The sequence below is a fragment of the Papio anubis genome, chromosome 7 (genome assembly GCF_008728515.1).
Source record: "Papio anubis isolate 15944 chromosome 7, Panubis1.0, whole genome shotgun sequence".
NCBI classification, from domain to species: domain Eukaryota; kingdom Metazoa; phylum Chordata; class Mammalia; order Primates; family Cercopithecidae; genus Papio; species Papio anubis.
In genome coordinates, this window is record NC_044982.1 from 29534960 (window position 1) to 29558417 (window position 23458).

The 23458-nt window shown below is 50.1% G+C and overlaps 2 protein-coding genes across 9 annotated transcripts; one reads left to right on the forward strand and one right to left on the reverse strand.

Moving 5' to 3' along the window:
- Nucleotides 1-9680: 9680 nt before the first annotated feature.
- On the reverse strand, nt 9681-13336 carry LOC108586923. The gene has a single exon (XM_017961403.3). It carries the CDS (start codon nt 13048-13050, stop codon nt 12586-12588), a length of 465 nt encoding a protein of 154 aa, XP_017816892.1. The 5' UTR covers nt 13051-13336; the 3' UTR covers nt 9681-12585.
- ZDHHC22 (zinc finger DHHC-type palmitoyltransferase 22) lies at nt 12176-23065 on the forward strand. Of its 8 annotated transcripts, none has more exons than XR_004184850.1 (5): nt 12176-12408; nt 14235-14774; nt 20388-21395; nt 21819-21875; nt 22829-23065. XR_004184850.1 is itself a non-coding variant. In XM_003902097.4 (3 exons), exons 2-3 carry the CDS (start codon nt 14249-14251, stop codon nt 20651-20653), a joined length of 792 nt encoding a protein of 263 aa, XP_003902146.1. In that variant the 5' UTR covers nt 12176-12408; nt 14235-14248; the 3' UTR covers nt 20654-23065. The 8 variants fall into 8 exon arrangements, 3 of the variants coding, with proteins under 3 accessions (XP_003902146.1, XP_009210282.1, XP_021797117.1); XR_649940.3 differs by having other exon boundaries at nt 20388-20759; XR_649937.3 differs by having other exon boundaries at nt 20388-21875.
- Nucleotides 23066-23458: the final 393 nt, after the last annotated feature.

The window sequence follows — 23458 nt, forward strand, 5'->3', positions numbered from 1 at the left end:
CTGCTAATTTTACCAGCAGGGTCAGATTTTCCCTCCCTGCTCCAAAATTATCTCTGAAAAGATGGCGGGGACAGCCAATGCCATGCACATTCTCTTGCCCCCAAATTTATCCTCCCACATCTGGTAGCCTGCTTGAAATTCCACCCTCAGAATCCCGCATGGGGTTCCAGTCCCAGGTCTGCCACCTACAAGCTGGGTGACCTGGACCAACTACCAACTACCAACTACCTAGCAGCTCTCAGGCTCAGGGCTTGCTCTGTCAAATGCAGATGAGGTTGCAGGGCTGGTGGGAGGTTCCGTGGAAAAACACCTGCAAGACTTGACCAGTGTTAATGCCCCATTCCCCCTCCACACCTATTGTGTCTGCGGGCTCCAGACCCAATCTTACAGGAAGAGGTAATGAGCAGGGAAAGGAGTATTTTAAAGGGTGGGAGCAGAGAATAAGTTGAGAGGCCTCAGCTCCTGAAAGGTGTCTCCTAAGCAGGAAAGAGAAGGCGGTGGCAGGTCAGGAAAATACATTTAGCAGCATCATAGAAATCTCTGCCCAGCTCACCAAGGCAACCGCCGCCTGTCCCTGCTGTGCAGCTGCCGCCGTCGCGGGGCCTCCCCCTCATTTCTCCCCTAGCTTTAACTTTAGCCAGATTCCACTCTAGGAAGGGAGGAGGCAGGGATGGGCGCACGGGGGACTTTGTCTCAGTGCTGTGGGAGGGGATGCTATAGATGGACCGGGAGGGATAGGACTGGAGGCAGCTGAGCACATCAGGGGTTATAGGATGAGGGTTGGCAATGATGATAAGTACAACAGAACACAAATGTCATTTATATGCAGAGAGGAAATTACCCCATTACGGTATTTGTATAATTCTTGTTCTGTGGTGTTATGGTTATTAGGTTATTTTCCTTTAATTCATGCGGGGGAGCCTGCTAGGTAGAGATGTTCCCTGTAGGAAGGAGATGTCCCCGTATAGGCAAGATGTAGTAGAGAATTCTCATGGTTCCTCAATTCCCATTCTCCTCTTCTTCTCTAGGAATTAGACCTACAATATTTAGATAAGCACAGGGCCACCTGGAATAAAGACTCATCTGCTGACCTTCTTTGCATCTAGATATGGTCATGTTGCTAAATTCTAACCAATGGGAGACAAAGAGAAGTATCGCAAGTAATTTCCAGGGGGTATCCTATGAGGAAGAAGGTATGCCCTTGCTCATACCTTTTTTCCTACTTCCTGGTAGTGGAATGTTGAATCAATGGCTGGAGCATGAGAAGCTATTTTGGGCCATGAGGTAAAGGCTGCATACTAAGAATTGAGGACGAAATGATATAAAAGGAGGCTGGGCCCTGATGTGATGAAGGACTTTGCCAGCCCTGAGCTGACACCTCCATCATGAAGATGAAGACCACATCTGAGGGATGACCGAACAGGGAACTGGAAAGAACCTGGGTCCCTCCTGGCACTGTAGAGTGGCCATATTAGCTCTGGAATGCCTGTCTCTGAACTTCATTTACATTAGAAGGAACTGCATGTCTAGCTCATTTAAGCCACTGCTATTTTGGAGTTCTTGTTCCCTCACAGCTGTATCAAATCGTAAGTGAAATCCACAACAAGTTTGTTCTAGGCTTCCCTGACCCACATGAGAGAGGCAACGAAGAGCCCAGCTAAGCTTCTCTTCTGCACCTTGGAGTGATCTACAATAGTGGGGGCCAAGGATAGTCTCCAGTCATTAAATGTCCTAGGAACTAGGAAGGGAGGAACTGGGTAAGGCCTCTTCCTCCCCAGGGTCCCAGAGGAATGGGATAAAGTCTGGCTTTATCAAGAACCAAGAAACAACATGGCAACTACACTAGCTTTATTGCCCCCATGGGACTGTAAGCAACTCTAGGCTAGAGATTAGCATAGACCCCAGCACATAGTAGATGCTTACTAAATATGTATTAACTGGCTAATGGATGCACTATACTAAGGAGCTTGGATCAGAGCCTGAAGGGGTCAAAGCAACCCGTTGGGATAGAGTAGCAGCGGAGAGCCAGAAGAGAGATCCCTTATGGGAAGGTGACTCTGGGGGGTGTTGTGACAAGGCGGCGCTATGTGGTCTGTGGCACACCCTTCCCACAATAATGCAGCATATCCTCTCTGGGTAAGGAGGACACTCATGGACGCAGTGCTTTATAGCTAGCTATGCGTGGTCGTGTTCAGAATAGCATTTGTTCCTTGCAACCCCAAGGGCAGGGATTATTACTGCACTCTTTTCAGAAACCAAAACTAGGGCCCAGAACTTTGAGGTCACTTGCATAAGACCATTCATAAGAAATGCAGGAGCGGCTGGGCGTGGTGGCTCACACCTGTAATCCCAGCACTTTGAGAGGCTGAGGCAGGCGGATCACCTCAGGTCAGGAGTTCAAGACCAGCCTGGCTAATATGGTGAAGCCCCATTTCTACTAAAAATACAAAAAAATTAGTCGGGCGTGGTGGTGTATGCCTGTAATCCCAGTTACTCAGGAGGCTGAGACAGGAGAATCACTCGAACCCAGGAGGTGAAGGTTGCAGTGAGCCGAGATCGCACCATTGCACTCCAGCTTGGGCAACAAGAGTGAAACTCTGTCTCAAAAAAAAAAAAAAAAAAAAAAAAAATGCAGGAGCTGGGACTTAAACCCAGGATTTCCCATTACAAACATCACCTTTGTTGGAATAAAGGATGCAGCTGGGGCTTTCTGGTGCTAATACCACTCTCCTCTGAACTCCCCAGCCCAACTCTGAGACTCTGAGGCAATCAATGAAGGGGTGAGACAAGGGAGGGAAGGGGTGTCAGGCAACCTCCTAGCAGTTTGGAGGCTGGTAGAGAGATGCAGCCAGCACTGCAAATAGCCCAAACAGTATATTTGTACAGAAAAGGGGTGTCCTTAACTCAAGATACTTTACTGCCATCTACTGGAAAATTATTATAATAATCATCCAAATATACATGTGTGAAAATGAGGCCTCTGGAATTGTAAAGTGTAGAACCCGAACAACTGTACAAGGCAGCCCTAGATGCAACTTCTCTTGCCTGAAAGAATGAAAAAAGAGAGGACCCTTGCCACCAGGGTGGCTCAAATCCTGCCCTCTTCTTTCCTGCCTGGCAGTACCTGGTTTACACAGAGGGTCTGTAGTAGTCTAGCTCCTGTAGTTTCACCATCTAGGGCCCTGTAGCATCTATTCATCCTTCCATCCACTCTATGAACGTGCCCTGAGTGTGTCCTCTGGTCTAGGTCCTTATCTGCATTCTCTGCCATTTCCTAGCTGCGAGCTCTTGGATATTTTCCTGAGCCACTGCCTCCTCCTGTATAAGATAAAGGTATCTCTCCTGGCCATTTGAGACTTACGTGAGACAATGTACAGAAAGTCCCTCCTGGAACGTGATCAAAACTTGCCCTTTTACCCCCAAAGCGGTCAACTGTCAACTTACTGTGCTGAGGGACTCCATGACCAACAATCTTGACCTGCTCCTTGCACTGCTGGATTTGACTTACACACACCAGGAAGGTCACTCAGAGAGGACAGACTATGGCATGTTTTCCTTCAGAAACAACCAAGAAGCTATGGATGTGAACATGTGAAGGTAAAGTGCACAGCACAGAGCTGAGCCCACCGGGTGGTCACCCTCTTTTCCACCTTTAGGCCCTGGCTAGAAACTATGCTGGCTGGGAGGACGCAGGGATCCCTGATCCTGAGAGGGGCTGAACAGTTGGGGTCGTGGGGACTGGGCCTTGCAGGTTTCATTTACCTGCAGGAATAGGCTTGCAGACTGTTGCTTGAACAGGCCCCTGGAGATTTCCATTAGGGCTAAAAGCAGGGCCGTCCAACCCTTTGAGTTTCAGTTTCCTCATCTATAAGATGAACCCAGCCATATTTACTTTGAACCATCCTTGAGGGGATTAAAAAGCAGGAAGTAAATGGTCTACCACAATGAAAGAAAGAAGTAAACACAAAATAAATTATAGCTACAATTGCAGTCGTGGGCTCCAGGGGGCGTCTGGGCTAGCTAAAGGATGCTATTCTCTGCCGTCCAACTCCCAGCCTCCGTGGGAGATTGGAAAAGCAGGTCCCAGAGCTGGTGAGAAGGCAGATTACAAGCCCCCCACTCCTTGTGTGGGAAGGAAGCTGGCACAAACTTTCTGGAGGATGGTTTGGTGATAGGGATCCTTTTGACCCAGACACTCTACTTCTTGGAATTCAGCCAAGGAAATAATCACAGGGTCCCATAGAGTTGTTTGTGTTAGGACGTTCATTGCAATGTTGCTAATAATAGTGAGAAATTGGAAATAATCTAAAGTTAGAGATACACTCAACACACATTTTGGCTGAACACCAGATGGTCAATTGTTACAATCAGTATTCAGCCGAAGCCCAAGCCAATGCCTTTGATAAAGGAGTACATCTAACATTTTATCAGAGATTCTCTGTGATGACAGTTTCCTTATTGGTGCATTTCACTGTCAGTGTTTAATAGCTAAACATTATAGAGTGAGACAGTGCTGGCAGTGAGGTTGTGTGTAGTGTTTGACAGAAAAATTTGGGGCAGGGCGGGGCGTGACAAGCCTGTGATAGGGCGGGAATGGTGGGATAAGGATGGGATAGAGACATCCATGGTGAGCGTCTCTGCTAAAATGCAAAAACTTCGCCCGAGTGAGGTGGTGCCTGTAGTCCCAGCTACTCTCGGAGGAGCTGAGGCATAGGAGGAGATAGAAGTAAGCCGGGAGCTTGCAGTGAGCTGAGATCCAGCCCACTGCACTCCCAGCCCGGGCTACAGGAGCAAGACTTCTGTCTCAAAAAAAAAAAAAAAATTGGGTGCTTACTTCTGACTGATAATGGCAGAGGAGTATGATGCCTCACTTGTTCTAATAATTTTTTCTTGGCCAGACGCGGTGGCTCACGCCTGTAATTCCAACACTGTGGGAGGCCGAGGTGGGTGGATCACCTAGGAGTCCAGGAGTTCCCGAGAGACCAGCCTGCAGGAGCATGGTGAAACCCCTCTCTACACTAAAAGAATACAAAAAATTAGATGGGCATGGTGGTGGGCATCTATAGTCCCAGCTATTTGGGAGGCTGAGGCAGGAGAATCGCTTGAACCTGGGAAGCAGAGGTTGCAGTGAGCCGAGATCATGCCACTGCCCTCCAGCCTGGGCAACAGAGAGAGACTCTGTCTCAAATAATAATAACGATAATATTTCTTTTTTTCAAATTCTTTATAATCCATATTGAGTTAAATGTAATTTACCATAGATATTGTTATTAATATATGTGATTTTAGAGGTTTCCCTCCTGATGAAATTATGAGGTTGGTTAAGCTGACATTCTATTTTTATTTTATCTTTACAAGATATAAAGAACTACAAATAGGGCTTAAAAAAAAAAGACTCATGGCCTAAATAGAATAAAGTAACTAAAAATGGAATACAGTTTAAAAGGTTGTTTTGCTTACTGCCATGAATATTAGTATCCCAAACAATTCTACAAAGATTAGAACTCTGATATAATCTAATCTCTATTATTCTCCTTCATATTATTATTTTAATTTTTTTGTTGTTGTTGCCTCAAAAAGTATCTTTAAGCCAGATGTAGTGACTCAAGACTGTAATCTCAGCTACTTGGGAGGCTGAGGCAGGAGGATTCCTTGAGCTCAGGAGTTCTAGGCTTCAGTGAGCTATGATAGTGCCACTATACTTTAGCCTGGCGGTGACAGACTGAGACCCTGTCTCTAAAAAATTTTTAAATTTTTTCAAGTCTTTAAAAAGTATCTTTTAAAAGTATCTAGCTGACATATTTTTCAAAATTTGTATTAGCTATGTGTTTCCTTCTAAATCTGAACACTTAAAAGCTCTCAATAATTATTTCCATACATAAAAGGGACAATGTTTACAATCATAAATGATTACAGCATTTTACTCTTGCAATAATAAATGTACATTTATACATCGATAGAATTTCAACACAGAGAGCACAAACGAAGATATTCATTACAGTTTACACATAGAAGGTCATCCATATTTGAAAGTGTTTATTACAGTACATCCAAATGATATGCCAGTATAACAGGTTGTTACGCTTATTGCATGCAACGTCCGTGTAACACAGCCACGGGAGAGTGGATCATGCTCCAGTCTAGGAAACCCAGAAATGATGCTCAAGTCTGAACTTGTCAATTCAGCCTTTCAGGGGCCAAAGTTGAAGATGGAGCTCTAAAGCAAAATTTGATACTAAGATCAAAGGCAAATTTTGGTGCACCCCTATTAAATTGTGTCACTTCTGTAAGAGGGACATACTCGCTGTCCATTAAAAATTATGTTGGGGAAATGTATTTATCAACGTGGAAAGATTGTCTTGTTAATGCTGAATTTTAAAAGCTGGTTATAAAAGATAATGAAGATGTGAGCCCAGATTTGTAATCAAGGGGAAGCAAATCTGAGTAGATGAAAGATTGTGAGACACATACAAGATGTTCACGATAATTAGCTCAGGGCTTAAGATGAAAGGTTTTGTTTTGCTTTTAATTTAAAAAAAAATTATATTTTCTTACAAAACATATTACTCATATGGTTTTTAAGAGTAAAAAATATTTAAAGTGCATCTTTTCTGTCACCCCTTCTCTTTCATCTGGAGCCAGATTTTGAGCTTATGGAAGCAGCCAGATGGCCTGCGACACTGACCATAGCCACCTCCAGGCCTCACTGTCCATGTTCATCTGAGGGCCAAGGCTTTGGCAGGCTGCAGCTGCCTTTCCTGCACCTGTTCTGTGAGGAGAAGGAGACGTGCCAAGAGGAAGGCAGAGATCAGGTGGAGGGCAGAAAAGGGCAGTGGGCAATAGCCCCACTTGACCAATGACAAACTGGAATCTCAGAGGCTAGAAGTCCCAGAAAAATCCATCTTCAGTCCTGAGGCCCAGGGAATGGCTAAACTGCAGGTCTAAACATTTTCACAGTAGAAGAAAAAGCTGCAAGTCATTCTCCAAATCCATTTCCCTCTTCTTCTTTCTCAATACAACTCACAAATCTTAGCTGGTTACATACTGACTAGTAGCTAGGTATGGCCATGTGACCAAGTTCTGGCCAATGAGAGAGGTAAGTGCATGTAAAGTGTGCAACTTCCAGGAAATTCAGGAGAAACCTGAATCTACTCTGCAGAAAGAGCAAATCTGAGACTCAGAGAAGCTAAGGAACTTGCTCAAGGTCACATAGCCAGTGAATGGCAAAGCTGGGATACAAGCTCAGGTCAACAGACACCAAAAACTTGTGATTTTTTTTTTGGTCACACCACACTGCCTCTCTCCTGGGTCCTGGGCCATCTCTGCTGGGGTAGGGGGAGGGAGAAAGAGGGGGGAGTCAGGAGTGTGAGGTTTGTGCTGCCTGCTGCTCTGTGACGGTAACAACCTATCTAAGAGGCCTCCAAACAGCCAAGGGCACTGCGGGGACCTCACTCCCTTGGTCTCACTCCCCTCCTCCTGTAATTGAGATGTCAACTTTCTGCCTCATTCCTTCCCACCCTGGACACCTGGCATTGCAGGGCTCTCAATGGAGACAGCTGATTTCACCCTGCTTCTCCTGAGCCACCACCATCATGAAGACATGAACTTGGTGTGTCAGACAGATAAGTGAGCACTCTCTCACTACCCCCCTTTCTTCTCCTTCCTCTCTCCTTTTTTGTCTTCTCCTCTCTGCCCTCTCCCTCCCTCCTCTTCTCCCTCCCTATACCCCCGCTTTCTCCTCCCTCTGCCTCCTGCGCACTCTGAGATGAAAGAGCCAGTTAATCTTGCTGCCATAGCTTCCATGGGGCTGCATACTCACTTGCTTGTCCATAGGCACAGGCGTCCCTACCAGGACTGCCTAAGCGGTCCCTGGAAACCATGGCTAATTGGTGAAAGAGCCCATTCGTTCATTCTTCCACAGCCTGGATACTGCAAAAGAGGTTCTCTCAAGCTAAGCCAAGATTTCCACCCTGATGCACCAATCACCCGGGAGACCACTGGGTTTACTTGTCACCCAGACCTGTAGTTTCTACCTTGACATGTGAGCTTGGAGGCTGAGCATCCCTGCCCCTAATCACACACACCCCCTCCAGCACAACAAACAGCAGAGTGCCTGAGGGCATTTGATTAATGTGCTGCAGGCTTACAAGTTTATGAATATTATATTTATTCATTGAACCAATGTTTACTGAGCACCTACTATGTGCCAGACTCTGTTATAGGCACTGAGGATACAGCAGTGAATAAATCAGTTCAAATCCTGCTCTCTTGGAGTTGAGAATTCAGTGGGGAGAGACAGACAGTAAACAGACAAATATATACCTGTCAAGTGGTGATAAATGTTGTTGAAGACAAAGCAGAGTAGACGGGACGCAGAGTGCAGAGCACAGCAGTTTTAGGTAAAGGGAGATCCTTCAGGTCTGTTACTCTGGAGAAGTATGTTACATACCTGCTTCCTTTATGCAACTGACATGTTCCAGAAAAGTTAGATATCAATGAGATTTGTTTTGCATATTAAGTCATATTTCAAATCAAACATAGTCAAGCCTTGCAAATTAACATGCAGCAAATCTCTGAACCTCAGTTTCCCCATAAGGAAAATGGGTTTGATAATTCTCGCCCCAGCTAGTTTATGCTATTGAGAGAGATTCATGGGGCGAAATTTTAATTTTGTGGATGTACTTTGTAGCCTGCAAAGCACTTTATTACATCAAACTAATGTTATCGTTGTTAAAATGAAGACATAGTTAGCAAAATAAATTACTACCTCCAAATAGAAATTCTGTGATAATCCAATTTTCATGTATTTAGTTGGCTAAAATGAAGATTACACTTGCATGTTTTCCAAATCTGGGCAGGCAGGGATGGCATCTTTGTAAGCCTTCTGAGGCTTGGGAAGCACTCTGAGTTTATCCCTGGCTATGACCTGCTGTCAGCACTAAAGAGCATCCTGGCCCAAGCCTATCTTCACCTTGATCTATCTGAAATAAGAGCATGAGAATGAAGAAAACCCCCACCAGCCTTCTTAGGTGCAGCTCCTTGCATCTTGGAATAGTCTCCATCCAAAACATTTGGGGCATTATAGGCCTGACAGACATGGAGGCGGGGTTACTCACTCAAGGCAGAAGCTGCTTGCTACATGGATTTCTCTCCTTGTAATACAACACTCTGAGGCAAAGTGGAATAATTTCCACTTGAAAGGGAATTCATTTTATTCAAATAACACCACCAAATAGCAAGATTGAGGGTGCATATCTCCAGGAAAGGGCTGGACAGCAATTAGATGCTTATCTGTGTCCCTGCCCCCATCGTACTGCCTGAAGGTACAGTCATGGTTTAACTATAGGAATCTACAACAAGAACAATGGAGAGTGTGGTTTATAAATTATTTCTGTCATTGTTTATGGAGGATGAGATTAGACTCAGGGTGGGTGGTGGCAGGTTGCAAGATCAATGGCAAATGTGTCCTCACCAGACATTTCTTTTTGAGACAGAGTCTTGCTCTGTCACCCAAGCTGGAGTGCAATGGCGTGGTCTTGGCTCGCAGCAACCTCTGCCTCCTGGGTTCAAGAGATTCTCCTGCCTCAGCCTCTTGAGTAGCTGGGACTACAGGCACCGGCCACCATGCCTGGCTAATTTTTATATTTTTAGTAGGGACGGGGTTTCCCCATATTGGCTAGGCTGGTCTCAAACTCCTGACCTCAGGTGATCCGCCTGCCTCAGCCTCCCGGAGTGTTGGGATTACAGGTGTGAGCCACTGCATCTGGTCCTCACCAGACATTTCAAAGATCTCAGAATATAGCTCTTCCTTTCAGAGACAGACCAGTAGCAATTCATCGATCAAGAGACTTTTACTCAGTGTCGACTCTGGGCAAATCATCCTATTAGGAAATATGGAAGAAACCCCAAAACATTTCCAACATAAGCAAGGAGCTCTCATTTTAGTTGGAAAGAGAACAGAGTTCTGTGGATGAAAAGAGGAGCCCTAAAGAGGATGTGGGAGACGCTAAGGCACTTAAATTACATGATCCCATTTGATCATCATCACCACAAAGTAACAGCAGCATTCTTATTCCCATTATATGGAGGAGAATACTGAGAGCTGAGAGGTTAAATGACTTGCTCATGGTCACACAGCTGGTAAATGGCAATAAAATGCTCATTCTTAGTCTGCTTGACTCTCATGGGGCCAGAATCCAAGTGAAGTTTTCATATTGATTTTGCCTCCCTATTGATTTTGTCAGGGATAAGCATATGTTTTAGAAAAACAAAATGACATTTGCCATGCTTCCCTTCACTCCATTCCTTAAGGGGAGCTGAGGAACCACTAGCTTTAGATCTGAAGCTTTAATGTCCTCTTCTGCTGATAAATGATATTTCTAAATAAATAATCGTCCTTGTCCGTTTGTGTTTCCACGACCAGATCTCCTTTTCCTGACTGAATACTCCCTTCCCCCACTAACATCTTCCCACGTTCGCTTAGCTTCTTTCTCTCTTTCCTTTTCCTCATACACACAAATTCAGACACACACCTTCCCACCTCACACCCATATGCAAAATAAAATTAGAAATACCACCCGACTCACAAGGTATTTGGGGAATGGAGATCTTCAGTCAGTATAGCCAAACCCAGGCACCCCAGGCTCCCTCCCTGCCAAGCCCATGTGAGAGGCAGACAGTGCTTGTGAAAAGGGGCCCAGACAGCCACAATTATGAGACAAAGCTGCTCTGAAGGAAAAAGGGCCATGTGTGCCTCCCCGTGTCTGTCCTGTGGCCACTGGAACTCACAGGGCTACCAGCTGCTCACGGCCACCATGTGGCATACTGTTCTTTCACTTACATGTCAGATGCTTTTAGAACGCAAAAAGGTTTCCTGGCCTCTTTTTTATTTTGATGTATGCTGATAAATTACAGAGGAGCAGTGTCTGGTTATTCGAGAATACAGGCTGAGCTGATTAGCATATGGCCCTCATTTCAAGGGATTGCTCTTGTTTTAATCAGCCAGTTGAGAAAGCAATAAATACTTATTTATTTATTAAGTATGCCATCACCCAGAGGAGAGGAACAGGGCAGGTAGGTGAGCTACGACACCCAGGAAATTGAGGATGGTGATGGCACCAATATTCCTGCAGTGTTTGATGTTTTTAAGGCTCTGCTCCCCCCGCCCCCCACTATTTGATACACACTGGTGTGACTACCCTCTTGGTGCATCACGGTACCCACATTAGAATAGCGGAGCCCTGGAAGGGGAAGGAAATAGAAATAGGAAGGTGGGGGTAGGGCCCGAAGAAGCAGCTCCAAGTTCAAGCTCTGCGTCTGGATAAACTCCCATTGTCTTTCCTTCTCCCAAATCAGAGCTGCCCATGGGTCCCATGGTGATGCTGGGTTGTGTGGAGGCCGAGGGCAGGAGCATTAACGCTAGAACAAAGTTCAAGTCCAGGCTCTGTCACTTAATGGCTGTATGACCTTAGACATGCGACTTAGCTTCTCTGAGCCTCAACCTCCTCATCCCCAGAATGGGGCTCAGCCAGCTTCGTAGATCAGGCTGAGAGGATTAAGGAAGCGTCTTATGCTAAAGGCTTAGTGCAGTGCCTGCTACCTAGCAGGGGCGCGATAAGTAGTGTCTCTAATTATGATCTAATCAAGCAGTGCTTGCCCTGGGCAGGCCCTGTTTAAGGGTTTTACATAGATTTTCATTTAACCCTCACATCTCTGTTTTACAGATGAGGAAACTGGAATCTAAGATTACACTGGAATTTACAGATGAAGAAACTGGAATCTGAGATCTCACAGTAGTGAATGGTGAATATTCAAACCCAGGTAGACAGGCTCCAGAGTCCCAACTCCCAATCCTCTGTACACAGCCCTTTCGAGGAGATGACGCTGGTCTTCACGGGTGTTGCCCTGGCAAGCCGACCTCTCAAACCCCCAGGGTTCCTTCAGTCCGAGTGGAGAGCAGGGAAGGTCGTGGGACATAGCCGAGAGGGAAAGGCAGGATGATGGCTTGAGAATCCACATCAGAGCTGAATCCCAATCTCCCAGCTGGAACGGGCAGCTGAAACCAGGCAGAGCGCCCCAGCCCGCTCAAGGGGAATCGAGGGGGGAGGAGGGGGCAAGTCCATAATGCTGAGACGGGCGGCCAGAGCACCGCCCCCAGGAGCGGAGGGAGGGGTGGCGGGGCTGGGGGGTGCCCAGTTGCCGTCCCCGCCGCTTCCTTGCCCCTACTCGCTGGCGCCCAAGTGGGAAAACAGCAGCTGCCCGCTCCCTCCTCCCCACATCCCCGCTACCTGCCCAGTTCCCGAAGCGAAGCGCAGGCTGCGAGCCAGCCGGGCCGAGCTCACAACTTTGCAGCCTCGGGCAGGGCGAGAGCCGGTGTCCGGGGCTCCTCTTCTCGGCGACCAGAGCTCGGTGAGTTCATTTCCTCACCCCTCTGCGGCGGCGGCAGTGCGGCGGCGGAGGCGCGGGGGGCGGCTTCCCTTGCGTCCGGGAGGCAGTGGCCGAGAAGCCCGCGGCCGCCGGCGCTGCCGGTCTTTCTAAGGCTCTGGCTGTGCCGCCCTCTGCCGCGGGCGAGGCGGGCGCCAGTGCTCAACGGACAGCTCCCTGAGCCCCGGGGCCCCACGGGCGGTCTCTGCTGCCCCTTCTCCCGCGCAGGGCCCGGGCTGAGACTGCCCACCGAGCGCCCCTCACTCCCCTAGCCCCTGTCCTTCGCCGCCTTCCCAGCGCTGCGGCGCATCTGGCTGCTCCCGCGCCCCCCTGGCGACCGGCGCGGGGAAGGCACTTGCTTCGCCGGAGCCCCAGGCCAAGGGCTCTCTGGGGCGGGCAGCGCCGCCGCAGCCCCCCGCGGCGCATGACTGGGGGCGGTGCCCAGCCCCCCGCGACCACCCTCTGGCTTGCACTGCGCTGCGCCCCAGCGGCAGGGAGAGGCCCACGCTCTCCGCGGAGGCTGCGGGTTCCCGGGGGGCGCTGGGACCTGCAAAGGGGATTCCAAGGTGACCAGTCGCCCCGTCCTGACGGGACAGCCTGGACGGAGGCCCCGTGGCATCCGCCCATCCTAGGTGCAACCGCCTTCCCAGAACTTTTCTCGCGCCTCCGGCTGGCCAATTCCTTAGCCCCTGGAAAAGTTCTCTCGGGCGCACGGAATCCTATTTCTCGGTGGCTTCCGAAGCTGGCCAGGAATCCCGGCTGTGAGGCGTGGAGTGGGATGGGGACGCTGCAAGGGCTGCGCACGGCGGCGGGGTCGATCCCAGGAAAGGCCGGCCAAGCATCCACTCGTGCGCCCAGGGCGTGCTTGTCAGCATGGAAAGGATTTCGGCGCCATGAGGGTTGTTTGGGTTTCTCTCACCAGGAGGGCGGGAGGCGGGCGCGAAGAGGGGATTTTAATTTCGCCTCAAATGAAAACGCTCTTTGCAAAGAAACAGCCGGGGCAGCCAGCGTTGGAGAGATGTGCTGGCCAGGACCCGCTGACACAGGTATTCTGGCTGCGTCCCCACCCCACCCGGTGCCCGAGAGCGAGTGTGAGTGTATCGATTGTTTCAATTGATTTTTTTAAGCTAGGTGGCAGAGGCTGCGTGTCTGTACACGCAGATACATACATACACAAATACAGATACTCAAGCGCACACAGATTACACGTACAGAGTCACAGACAAGGACACACACACACATCGTGGTCCCGCACGCACACATACCTCCAAAGAGCCTTGGGTAACCGGTGAGGTCCCTGAGTGCTGCCCAAGATGTGTGTGTGGGTGGGGGCGCAGGGAAGGAGAAAGGGAAGTGTGAAGCAGGATTTCCAGCAGCTCAAATGCCGCTGATACCTCTGACCCCGACCCCAAATCCTTCCCTTTCTCCTCCTAGGGAGGTCTGAACCAGAAATCCCAAACCTGGGCTTGTTTCCACAGCCACAGAGGGGAGGAGTCCTATCCCCCAGCGCCCCCCACCCTCACAACTTGTATTGCTGTGCCTGACTCTACCGCGCCAAGGCGCCGAGCTCGCTCAAAACCCCAGGCAACACTCACCCCCAGGTAGGGCCTAGACCCGAGGCCGCTGCGGGCTCGGGGTCTCTGGCCTGCCTGGTCCGGGGTTAGGGAACTGGGGAGGGGAAATCGGCGGGACAGGGGTTTGGGGGCGTGGAGTCGCGTGCAGAGCCCCAGAGGCGCGGCACGGAGGAGCGCGCGAGGGCGCCCCCTGGACGCCGCAGTCAGTCAGTCCTCTTCTCACCCCGGGTCCCGCAGGAATGTAATCGAGGATGCTGGCCCTGCGGCTGCTCAACGTGGTGGCCCCCGCCTACTTCTTGTGCATCTCCCTGGTGACCTTCGTGCTGCAGCTCTTCCTCTTCCTGCCCAGCATGCGCGAGGACCCCGCGGCCGCCCGGCTCTTCTCGCCGGCCCTGCTCCACGGGGCGCTCTTCCTATTCCTCTCGGCCAACGCCCTGGGCAATTACGTCCTGGTCATCCAGAACTCCCCAGACGACCTGGGCGCCTGCCAGGAGGCCTCGACCAGGAAGGTTCCGTGCCCCTCACCTAGCACCCACTTCTGCCGAGTGTGCGCCAGAGTCACCCTGAGGCACGACCATCACTGTTTCTTCACCGGCAACTGCATCGGCAGCAGGAACATGCGTAACTTCGTCTTGTTCTGCCTCTACACCTCCCTGGCCTGCCTCTACTCCATGGTGGCCGGCGTGGCCTACATCTCCGCGGTCCTTTCCATCTCCTTCGCCCACCCCCTGGCCTTCCTCACGCTCCTGCCCACCTCCATCAGCCAGTTCTTCTCCGGTGAGTGGGCCTTGGCAGGCAGGTTGGGCTCTACCCAAAGACCTCCCACCCCAAAGGTTGCCGGGCCCCAAACTCCAGCCCCAAAAGTTGCCAGATTTAGCAAATAAAAATACAGACCCTTCCACTAAATTAAAATTTCAGATAAACAACTCATAATTTTTTAGTATAATTATGTCCCAGATACTGTATGAGATACACTGAGAAAATTTGCTATTGGCTATCTGAAATGCAAATTAAGCGGACATGCTGTATTTTATTGGCCACATCCCCCCTTACCCTCATCATCCTCATCCATCATGCTGTCCATATGCTCACAGAGTTGTGGCATCCAGGTAATATACCTGCTCTGTGCCAGGCAGGGCTGGGTGCTGGCCATTCCTCCATGTAGCCCCATGAGGTACAACCATGCTATGACCGTCCTCTGCCTGGACCCCAGTCCTGCTTACATGTCACCCAAGGACTCTGCTCTCCAGAGGTCTCACCAACCAATTGCAGTAATATTGAACTTGTTGCCAGCCCAGCCCAGCAGGAGACTAAGCCTCGTCCTCCTGCCTATTATGTTTGACCTTACCAGCCTGTTCTCCAGCCTGCCAATGGCTCAGAGCAGAGGGAACTTGGGTGGGAGAGGCAGGCATTTTGTTTTTTTTTTAAGACAGAGTCTCACTCCATCACCCAAGCTGGAGTGTAGTGGCGCAATCTCTGCTTACTGCAACCTCTGCCTCCCAGGTTCAAGTGATTCTCTTGCCTCAACCTCCCGAGTAGCTGGGATTACAGGTGCGTGCCACCGGCTAATTTTTGTATTTTTAATAGAGACAGTGTTTTACCATGTTGACCAGGCGGGTCTTGAACTCTTGACCTCAAGTGACCCACCCACCTCGGCCTCCCAAAGTGCTGGGATTACAGGTGTGAGCCACTGCACCTGGCTGAGGACTACACTTTAACTAGTATGCACAAGGACCACTCCCTGATATCTGGCCCTAGAAGTACTCAGCTCCTGGTGGCAGTTCTTACCACTTTATTCGGCCTTGAGACTGGCTCCTACTGCGTTTCCTTCCACTTCCTCCCTATCCTGGCCTTTGACTCTGAATGGCTTAGCTTCCACAATCGGTAGTGTCTACGTGCTTGGGCCTGCATGTATAGCATTGTTATCTCCATTTCTCAGATGATGAAACCGAGACTCAGATGGGATTAAGTGGCTTGCCCAGTATCTTCCTACTACTGAGTGGCAGTCTCTGGTCTGCCTCTCGGGTCCTTAATCCACAGCTCTTCCGTAGTGGCTCAGGGAATAGAGCATGCTTCCTCACCTGTTGGCCTTCTAGGAGCAAAGAAAGACAGGGGGCAGCTACTTCCACTGAAAGCCCAAGATTGTTTTGAGGTGCCTGGGCTGAACATTCATAAAATTTCTGCTCTACTCTGGGGGAAGCCATCATTTCAGTCTTTGTGGTGACTACAGCCCAGTTCTTCCCAAGCACAGAACTATCATGCCATTTGGCAGTGGGAACACAGAGATACAGAGGGGACTCAGCTACGGGGGCTGCCTTCAGGGCTGGTGGCTGAGCTGGGTCCAGAACTCACAGCTTTCAGGCCTTCTGGATCCCAGCACTGGCACAGGAGGCTGCTGGGACCAAAATAACCAGGACGGGGGAGGGTGGGTGGGTGGGCTAGGGGGTGGAGTGTGAGCACAGGCAGGTGGAGGGATGAGGAGAGCCAACAAGCCTGCTTATACTTTCTTTTCCAAGTAGTTTCGCCAACCGTAAAAATGGATGGTTCCAGAAGGAAGACCTTGAAATGGTTTGATTTGAGATAAATCTGGGCTTGAGGCCTGTCCATATGTGCTAGGTTTGATCTGATGGGAGAACAGAGCCAGTGAGTGCCCACCTTGGGGCCCAGACTCCTGTGCCAGCATAAGGATGAGTTCCAGTGTCTTTCACTTCCTCACCATATCCGCTGGGAATAGGCGACCAAGACTTCTTACCTCTAACTCTCCTATCTCATCCTTTGTGACCTTTCATCTTTCCTCTTGACAACCCTCCTTCTTTCCCTCCCATGACATACACCCCCCCTGTTCAGCTTTCCCTTTCCTATTCCTCTTGTTCCCCAACCCTCAATCCGAACAGTTGGTAGCACCGTCTCTCATCTGCTCTGGAGGGCAGGTGGACAGAAAGGAGTAAGAAGCATGGGTTGTTTAATAGAAATTGAGTTCGAGATCAGCCTGGGCAAGATGGTGAGACTCCGTTTCTACAAAAATAAAAAATAAATAAATACACTAGTCAGGCATAGTGGCATGTGCCTGTTGTCCCATCTACTCAGGAGGATGAGGTGAGAGAATTGCTTGAGCCCAAGAGTGTGAGGCTGCAGTGAGCTATGATAATGCCACTGCACTCTATCCAGCCTGGGCTACAGAGCAAGACCCTGTCTCAAGAAAAAAAAAAGAGGCCGGGCGCGGTGGCTCAAGCCTGTAATCCCAGCACTTTGGGAGGCCGAGACGGGCGGATCACGAGGTCAGGAGATCGAGACCATCCTGGCTAACACGGTGAAACCCCGTCTCTACTAAAAAATACAAAAAAACTAGCCGGGCGAGGTGGCGGGCGCCTGTAGTCCCAGCTACTCGGGAGGCCGAGGCAGGAGAATGGCGTGAACCCGGGAGGCGGAGCTTGCAGTGAGCTGAGATCTGGCCACTGCACTCCAGCCTGGGTGACAGAGCAAGACTCCGTCTCAAAAAAAAAAAAAGAAAAAGAAAAAGAAAGAAAGAAAGAAATTGAGCTGTCCCCAACTCTGGTGCAGATCTGAGTCAGATCTGTCACCAGAGCATGGATGGCCGTGAGTTTGGGCCTTGAGAGCTAACAGTGGGAGGGGTCTTCTAGTGTGAAGGTGGCTGCCAACCACAGGCCCTCAGCTAATCCAAAGAGGGAGGCGGCTAGTTAGTTAGGTGTCAGAAGTTGCCCTTTCTTTTGGCTTTGTGGGACCAGTACAGGTTGCTGTGTCACCTCTCTGACTCTTATTCTTATCTGGGAAATGGAGATGCCACCATCTGACCTGTATCTTGGCATTTGGGTAAGTACACCAGCATGATGGGTGCTACCAGAAGGTGCAGTAGGAGGGAAAGGGGACTAAAGTTCATTGAGCACCTGTTATGTACCATCCACTATGCATGTCACATTTCACCCATTCCTCACGACAAGTCCATATTATCATATCCATTTTTAAGGCTCAGAAACCAAAGACTCAGCAAGGTTAAGTTGCACTAACACCACACAGCTGGTATGATTCCAAATCAAGATTTGGAGTTGGGGCTTCTAGCCTCCAAAGTTCATACTCTTTCCACCACACCACACTGCCTCTTGGGGGCTGCCTCTCTGAAGCTGCTTCTGGAATGAGCCACTTTGGGAGGGAGGCAGCTACTTGTCCTTGGATGTACTGAAAAGTATGCTGGGTGATTATTTGTCAAAGGTGTTATAGATGCTTGTTGGGAGGAAGGGGCAGGGGAGATTGACTGATGTGTCCTTTTAGGCCCATTAGGAAAATTCTGTGATTTTTTAAAAGAAGCAGAACTATTATTACACAGTTAAGAGGAGCTGAAGCAGCCAGGCTAGGTAACTTCAAACACTTTTAGACAAAGCAGGTCCCCAGAATAGCCTTTTGTAGCTGCTGCATGGGGCCAAGAAAAGGCCGCAAGGTCTTTTTCTCATGCCTTGATTTAGTGCCAGGAAAAAACCCTGTGGGAAATGGCTTCCATCCGCCCAGGCTTATTCCTGGGGCAGTGTTGCAAGGCAGGCCCAAGCTTGACAGCTCTGATGTTCTCACATCACAGCTCGAGGGCCATCTTTGCCTGTCAGCATTCCTCACACCAAAGGGCACCATGGACCTGGGATCTTCCATCCCACACATGGCTGCCCAAGCTAATCTGTGCCAACAAGGAAGAAGTGGGTCAGGGGAATGGCACAGCCCAATGTGAGCCCTGTCCCACTACTGCCCCTGTGCCAGTGGAGGGGCTGCTCTAAATGGCAGCTGGGCCTATCTGTCTCCAGCTTTGTAAAAAACAAAACAAAACAAAAAACAAACAAACAACAACAACAACAAAAAAAAATGGGTATCCAAGCTCCTAGGGATGAGGACAAGAGGAGGCTGCTAATGAGAGAATCTGAATCAGATCCACATCCTCCCTGACTGCTGAGTCCACCACTGCTCATACTGGACAAGTGTTGAAAGACCAGTTCCCAGGACTTTGGAAATTGGAGGCTGGAGAGACTTGGGAAGAGGTGGGCTGGGGCAAGAGAAGGCTAGGGAAAGGGCAAAATATGGTTGAGATTTTCAGGGGCAGAATAGGTTGTAAGGTGGAGTCCTTAGAGGAGATACCCCCACCCCACCAGAGGAGGTGATAGGGTTGCCCTACAGGGAGCCAAGGGCTAAGGAGGACTTTGGAATTAACTCCAGGGTCCAGTGCCCTGGCTGCTGGGCAGATCAATGTAAGTGTCTTTACCACAGCTGCCAAAGTTGCAGCCCAGCCAGGACTCTAAGCCCTGAAAAGGAGAAGGAGAAAGCTTGATAGTTTCAGGAGTTAAACTTGAACTCATTTTGGATGTAGTCTCCTGCTCTGTAAAAATGACCCTCTGCTGGGAGCACCACAGTGAGTGTGAACCGGGATGCTGACTGCTCTGTACATCATTTTCTTGAATCATGCAGCTGAATGAAATCGTTAGTATTATGATACCCATTGTACAGATGAGTGAACTTCAGCTGAGAGGTTGGGACACTTGTGTAAGTCCACACAGCTGGGAGACTCAAACCTAGCATGGACCAGCCATCCAAACTCTGAGGAAGAGTGTGGGAGCTGTTACTCAGTGATTATTTCAAACCACAGTAAGAGGAAGTGCTTGGTTTAGAGGGATTCTGGGGAGATCCTGCCCCATGACACAGGGCCAATGACCTTGGGGGCCTCTTCTAGCAAGATTTGATTGACAGAACCAGCTCTGGTGGAATGCTGTGGTGGCCACACTGTCCTCTTGTTAACATTAATGACTGAATTATTCTCTACGTTGGTGCTCTGGGCTGCTCTTGAGACTAAGCTCATGACTTATTCTTCCCAGCTCTCCATCATGCTGTCACTTTCCTGAGTCCTCTCAACTAGCGCTCCCAGGACAGTATAGAGAAGGTGCTGCGGTCTAGACATCTGCCCAGACACCCGCTCCCTCTTTAGGGTCCTCAGCTCACCCCTCTCTCCTCCTGAGCAAAACCCCTTCACCCTGCTTCCAGCCCAAAAGGAGAAAACAGAGAGAGACAGGCATCTCCGACTCTACAGAAATGTTATCAGCGGCCAGATGCTGCCCCAGGAGCTGAGGGCTCTCCTTGCTAAGCTCACCAAACTTAGCTGTTTTCGCCAGGTCTCCAGTTTTCCCCTCTTGCCTCAGGTGCCATCTGCACCAAGAAAAAGTTAGGGCAGCTGGTTCTTCCTTCCTCTCCCTCACTGCAGCTGCAGTGCTGAGGTTGCTACAAAATGTAGTGTCAATCTCATTAATCTCCCTCCCTCCCAGTGGAAAGCCTGCCTAGATCACAGTTCTGCAGGTGGCCTCGGTGTAAAGCGGCTCTGGTGTTTCCCCTCCCGTTGCCCTGCAGGAGCTGTCCTGGGTTCTGAAATGTTCGTCATCCTCATGCTCTACCTCTGGTTCGCCATCGGCCTGGCCTGTGCTGGCTTCTGCTGCCACCAGCTGCTGTTGATCCTCCGCGGGCAGACCCGCCACCAGGTGCGGAAGGGGGTGGCAGTGAGGGCCCGGCCCTGGCGCAAGAACCTACAAGAGGTCTTCGGAAAGAGGTGGCTGCTGGGCCTGCTGGTCCCCATGTTCAATGTCGGAAGTGAGAGCTCCAAGCAGCAGGATAAGTAGCAGACACTCCCGTCATTTATCTCTCTCTCTCTCTGTCTTGACTCCTCCTGAGCATAAAACCATGGCAGCCTTGTCTCCACCCATGACCCACTACAACCTTGTGCTGGTAAGGTCCTAGCATCTTCCCCCCGCCTTCCACCCATGAGAACAGTGTGGGCTGGTGGATTATGACAAGGAGGAAAAACGTCCCCCCAGGCATTTCTAGGCTCCTCACGAGCCAGCCAGGTGGCTGCTAGCCGTTAGACTGCCTCTGCTTTCGTTCCTTCCCCTTGGGATCCCTGCTTTCCCCCTCTTCCTGGCTCATCCATTCTCCACCAGGTCTCATTCATCACTGCTGTCTGCTAGAGCCCTTCCTCTCAGCCTCCATGTTGGGAGAGGGGAGTGGATTCTTGCTGCTGGCATGAAACTCCCTGGGACCTAGAGGCTGGCAAATGTTTAAAATCATCATGTGTAAGAGGCAGCCAAGTCAGCTCTGCCAACAGCTAGGGGAGTTGGGAAAGAGTGGGTGTGTGTCCGCATCCCCTCTGTAGGAAAAAGAACTCAGTAGCTTGCTGCTCCCTCACCCAACCCCCTAGGTTCAAGACCCTTTCTCTGGGAGACAGAAGTCAATGGCCTGCTTTTTCCAAATGCTATTCCCTGTCCATCCTGCCCCATCTGGCCAGCCCAGCCCAGTCCAGGACCTGGTGGATGCTTCGTCTCCCTGGAACTCTTCCAGCCTTTCTACTTGATCTCCAGCCCCCAGGTCTTTGCCAGATGATGGGAAGGCAAGGAAGAAGGGACAGGGAAAGAGAATTACTGATAAAGGAAGGGGGTATTCGACTGTATAACCATATGGAAGTGTGTGTGTGTGTGTGTGTGTGTGTGTGTGTGAGAGAGAGAGACAGAGAGATGGATGGTGGTGAGAAGTGTTGTTAGAAACATAGGAATAATGCCTAGGGGAAAGGGAGAAGTGAGAGGGACAATTGGGTTCATTTATGCCCTATACAAAGGGCATTCCAGCAGCTGAAACTTTTCAGTGTTTGAATGGCTGCCTGTGAAGGTAGTGAGTGCCCCATCACTAGAGGTATTCCAGCAGAGTCTAGGCAATCGTCTGCCGGCATGCTGTGGAAGAGATTTCTGCACAGGGTCATTCTAGGTGAGCTTACACATTCCTTCCAACCCCAAGGTTCTGGTGTCCTGGTTGTGACTGCTGGACCCAGAGGCAAGATCTGCGGAGATGCCTGTGAGATATTTGCTTTCCTGGAGGGGAGTGTGGGCATGGGAGGGGTCTGAAGATCAGTACCCAACCCAGCCACTGAAGAGAGAGTCTATGCAGAGACAGGGCTACCTGGGTGGTTGCGGGGACTGACATTTGAGGACAGGGAGATGGAGCCGTGTCATTGTCAGTGGCAGGGCATGGGGGGCAGTGGTGAGTTAAGGCTGGGGAGTGGAGATGACCGGAATATAAGGGTGCAATTCCCAGACCATCCCTGCGCATCTGACTGACTCCGGTGGAGGCACTACTGTGTGTTTTCTGAAACCCAGAGGACCAGACCCCTGGGGCATATAAGGGAGGAGGGACAACACAAGTGCCCCCTCCTGACTGGGTCCCAAAGCCAGTATGACATCCATGTAGTAGGCAGTAGTGCTGAATCCACGCCCTGCAATGCCCAACCGCCGACCACAGGGATCTGCTGATAGCTGCACAACACCCTGGGTTCTTGAGCAGAGACTGGGAGGACTTTACTGTGGTTCTGCCTTCACGCCCCCTAGACAGCTAATGTAGTACTCGACCTGCTCATACTTCTCCCTCCCATATTCATTCATTCATTCATCCATCCTACATATATTTATTGAATGCCAACTATGTTCCCAGCCTCTTCCAGGCACTGGCAATGCAGTGGTGAACAGGGTGACAAGATTCATGCCATCAGGGGCACCTTGTCACGGCCGTCTGTGCACTGATTCACACCCCCTGAAAAATGGTCACTCTGCCATCTTGGTGGTTGGTGGGGCAGGTTATTTGGAAAGAAAGGATGTGATAGAGATGGCTGAAGGGGGGAAGCCTAGGCTGCCTCAATGGAGGAGTCACCGGGGCATCTTCACCCCCAATTCTGGCCATACTTAAGCAATGGGAGGGAGAGGGAGGAGGGGAAGGTCTGGGCAATTTTGGCCTTGACTCTTTCCTGACCCCAGAGCTCAAGCTTAGAAGCCAGCCCTGCCGTTTTCAGCCTCCTGAAGTCTCAGCACGGTGAGGCCCGACATCCTGAGGAAGGGCAACAGGGAGACCTACAGGATGTTGACTGCTTGCAGACTGGTCAATGGGGGATGAGGGTGGGGAGGTTGCCAGATGTGAGACCTGAGTAGCATTTGTACACATGGCCCTGTATTGTCCTTGAAGAACATCAATAAAATATATGGTTTTAAATTGGATTTGATATGATTGTATGGGCACTGTTGGTAGCAGGGCTGTACTGAACTGATGCAGCCATACTAGCTGTTCAAATATTTAAAATAAGTATTGAAAATACTTCTATCTTAGTTGGTAAATAACCATGGCTCAGATTCTCTGAGTATCCTACCCCTTCTGCCCCTGCTCCTCCCTGGGAACCGTTGATTCTCTCCACAATCCAGCAACTAAAGTGATGAGGGCTCCCCAGCCCGCTGCAGCCCTCAGTCAGAGTCCACTGTGATTTGTCAGGGCTGGGCCATGTGGTGCAACATATGTATCACTTCTGGGTGGTAACAGGTTTCAGTGCTGGGGTGGATCCACAGGGAGCAGGGGTTGGAATATCTTACCTAGGAACTTCCCTTTTCCTCCTTCTC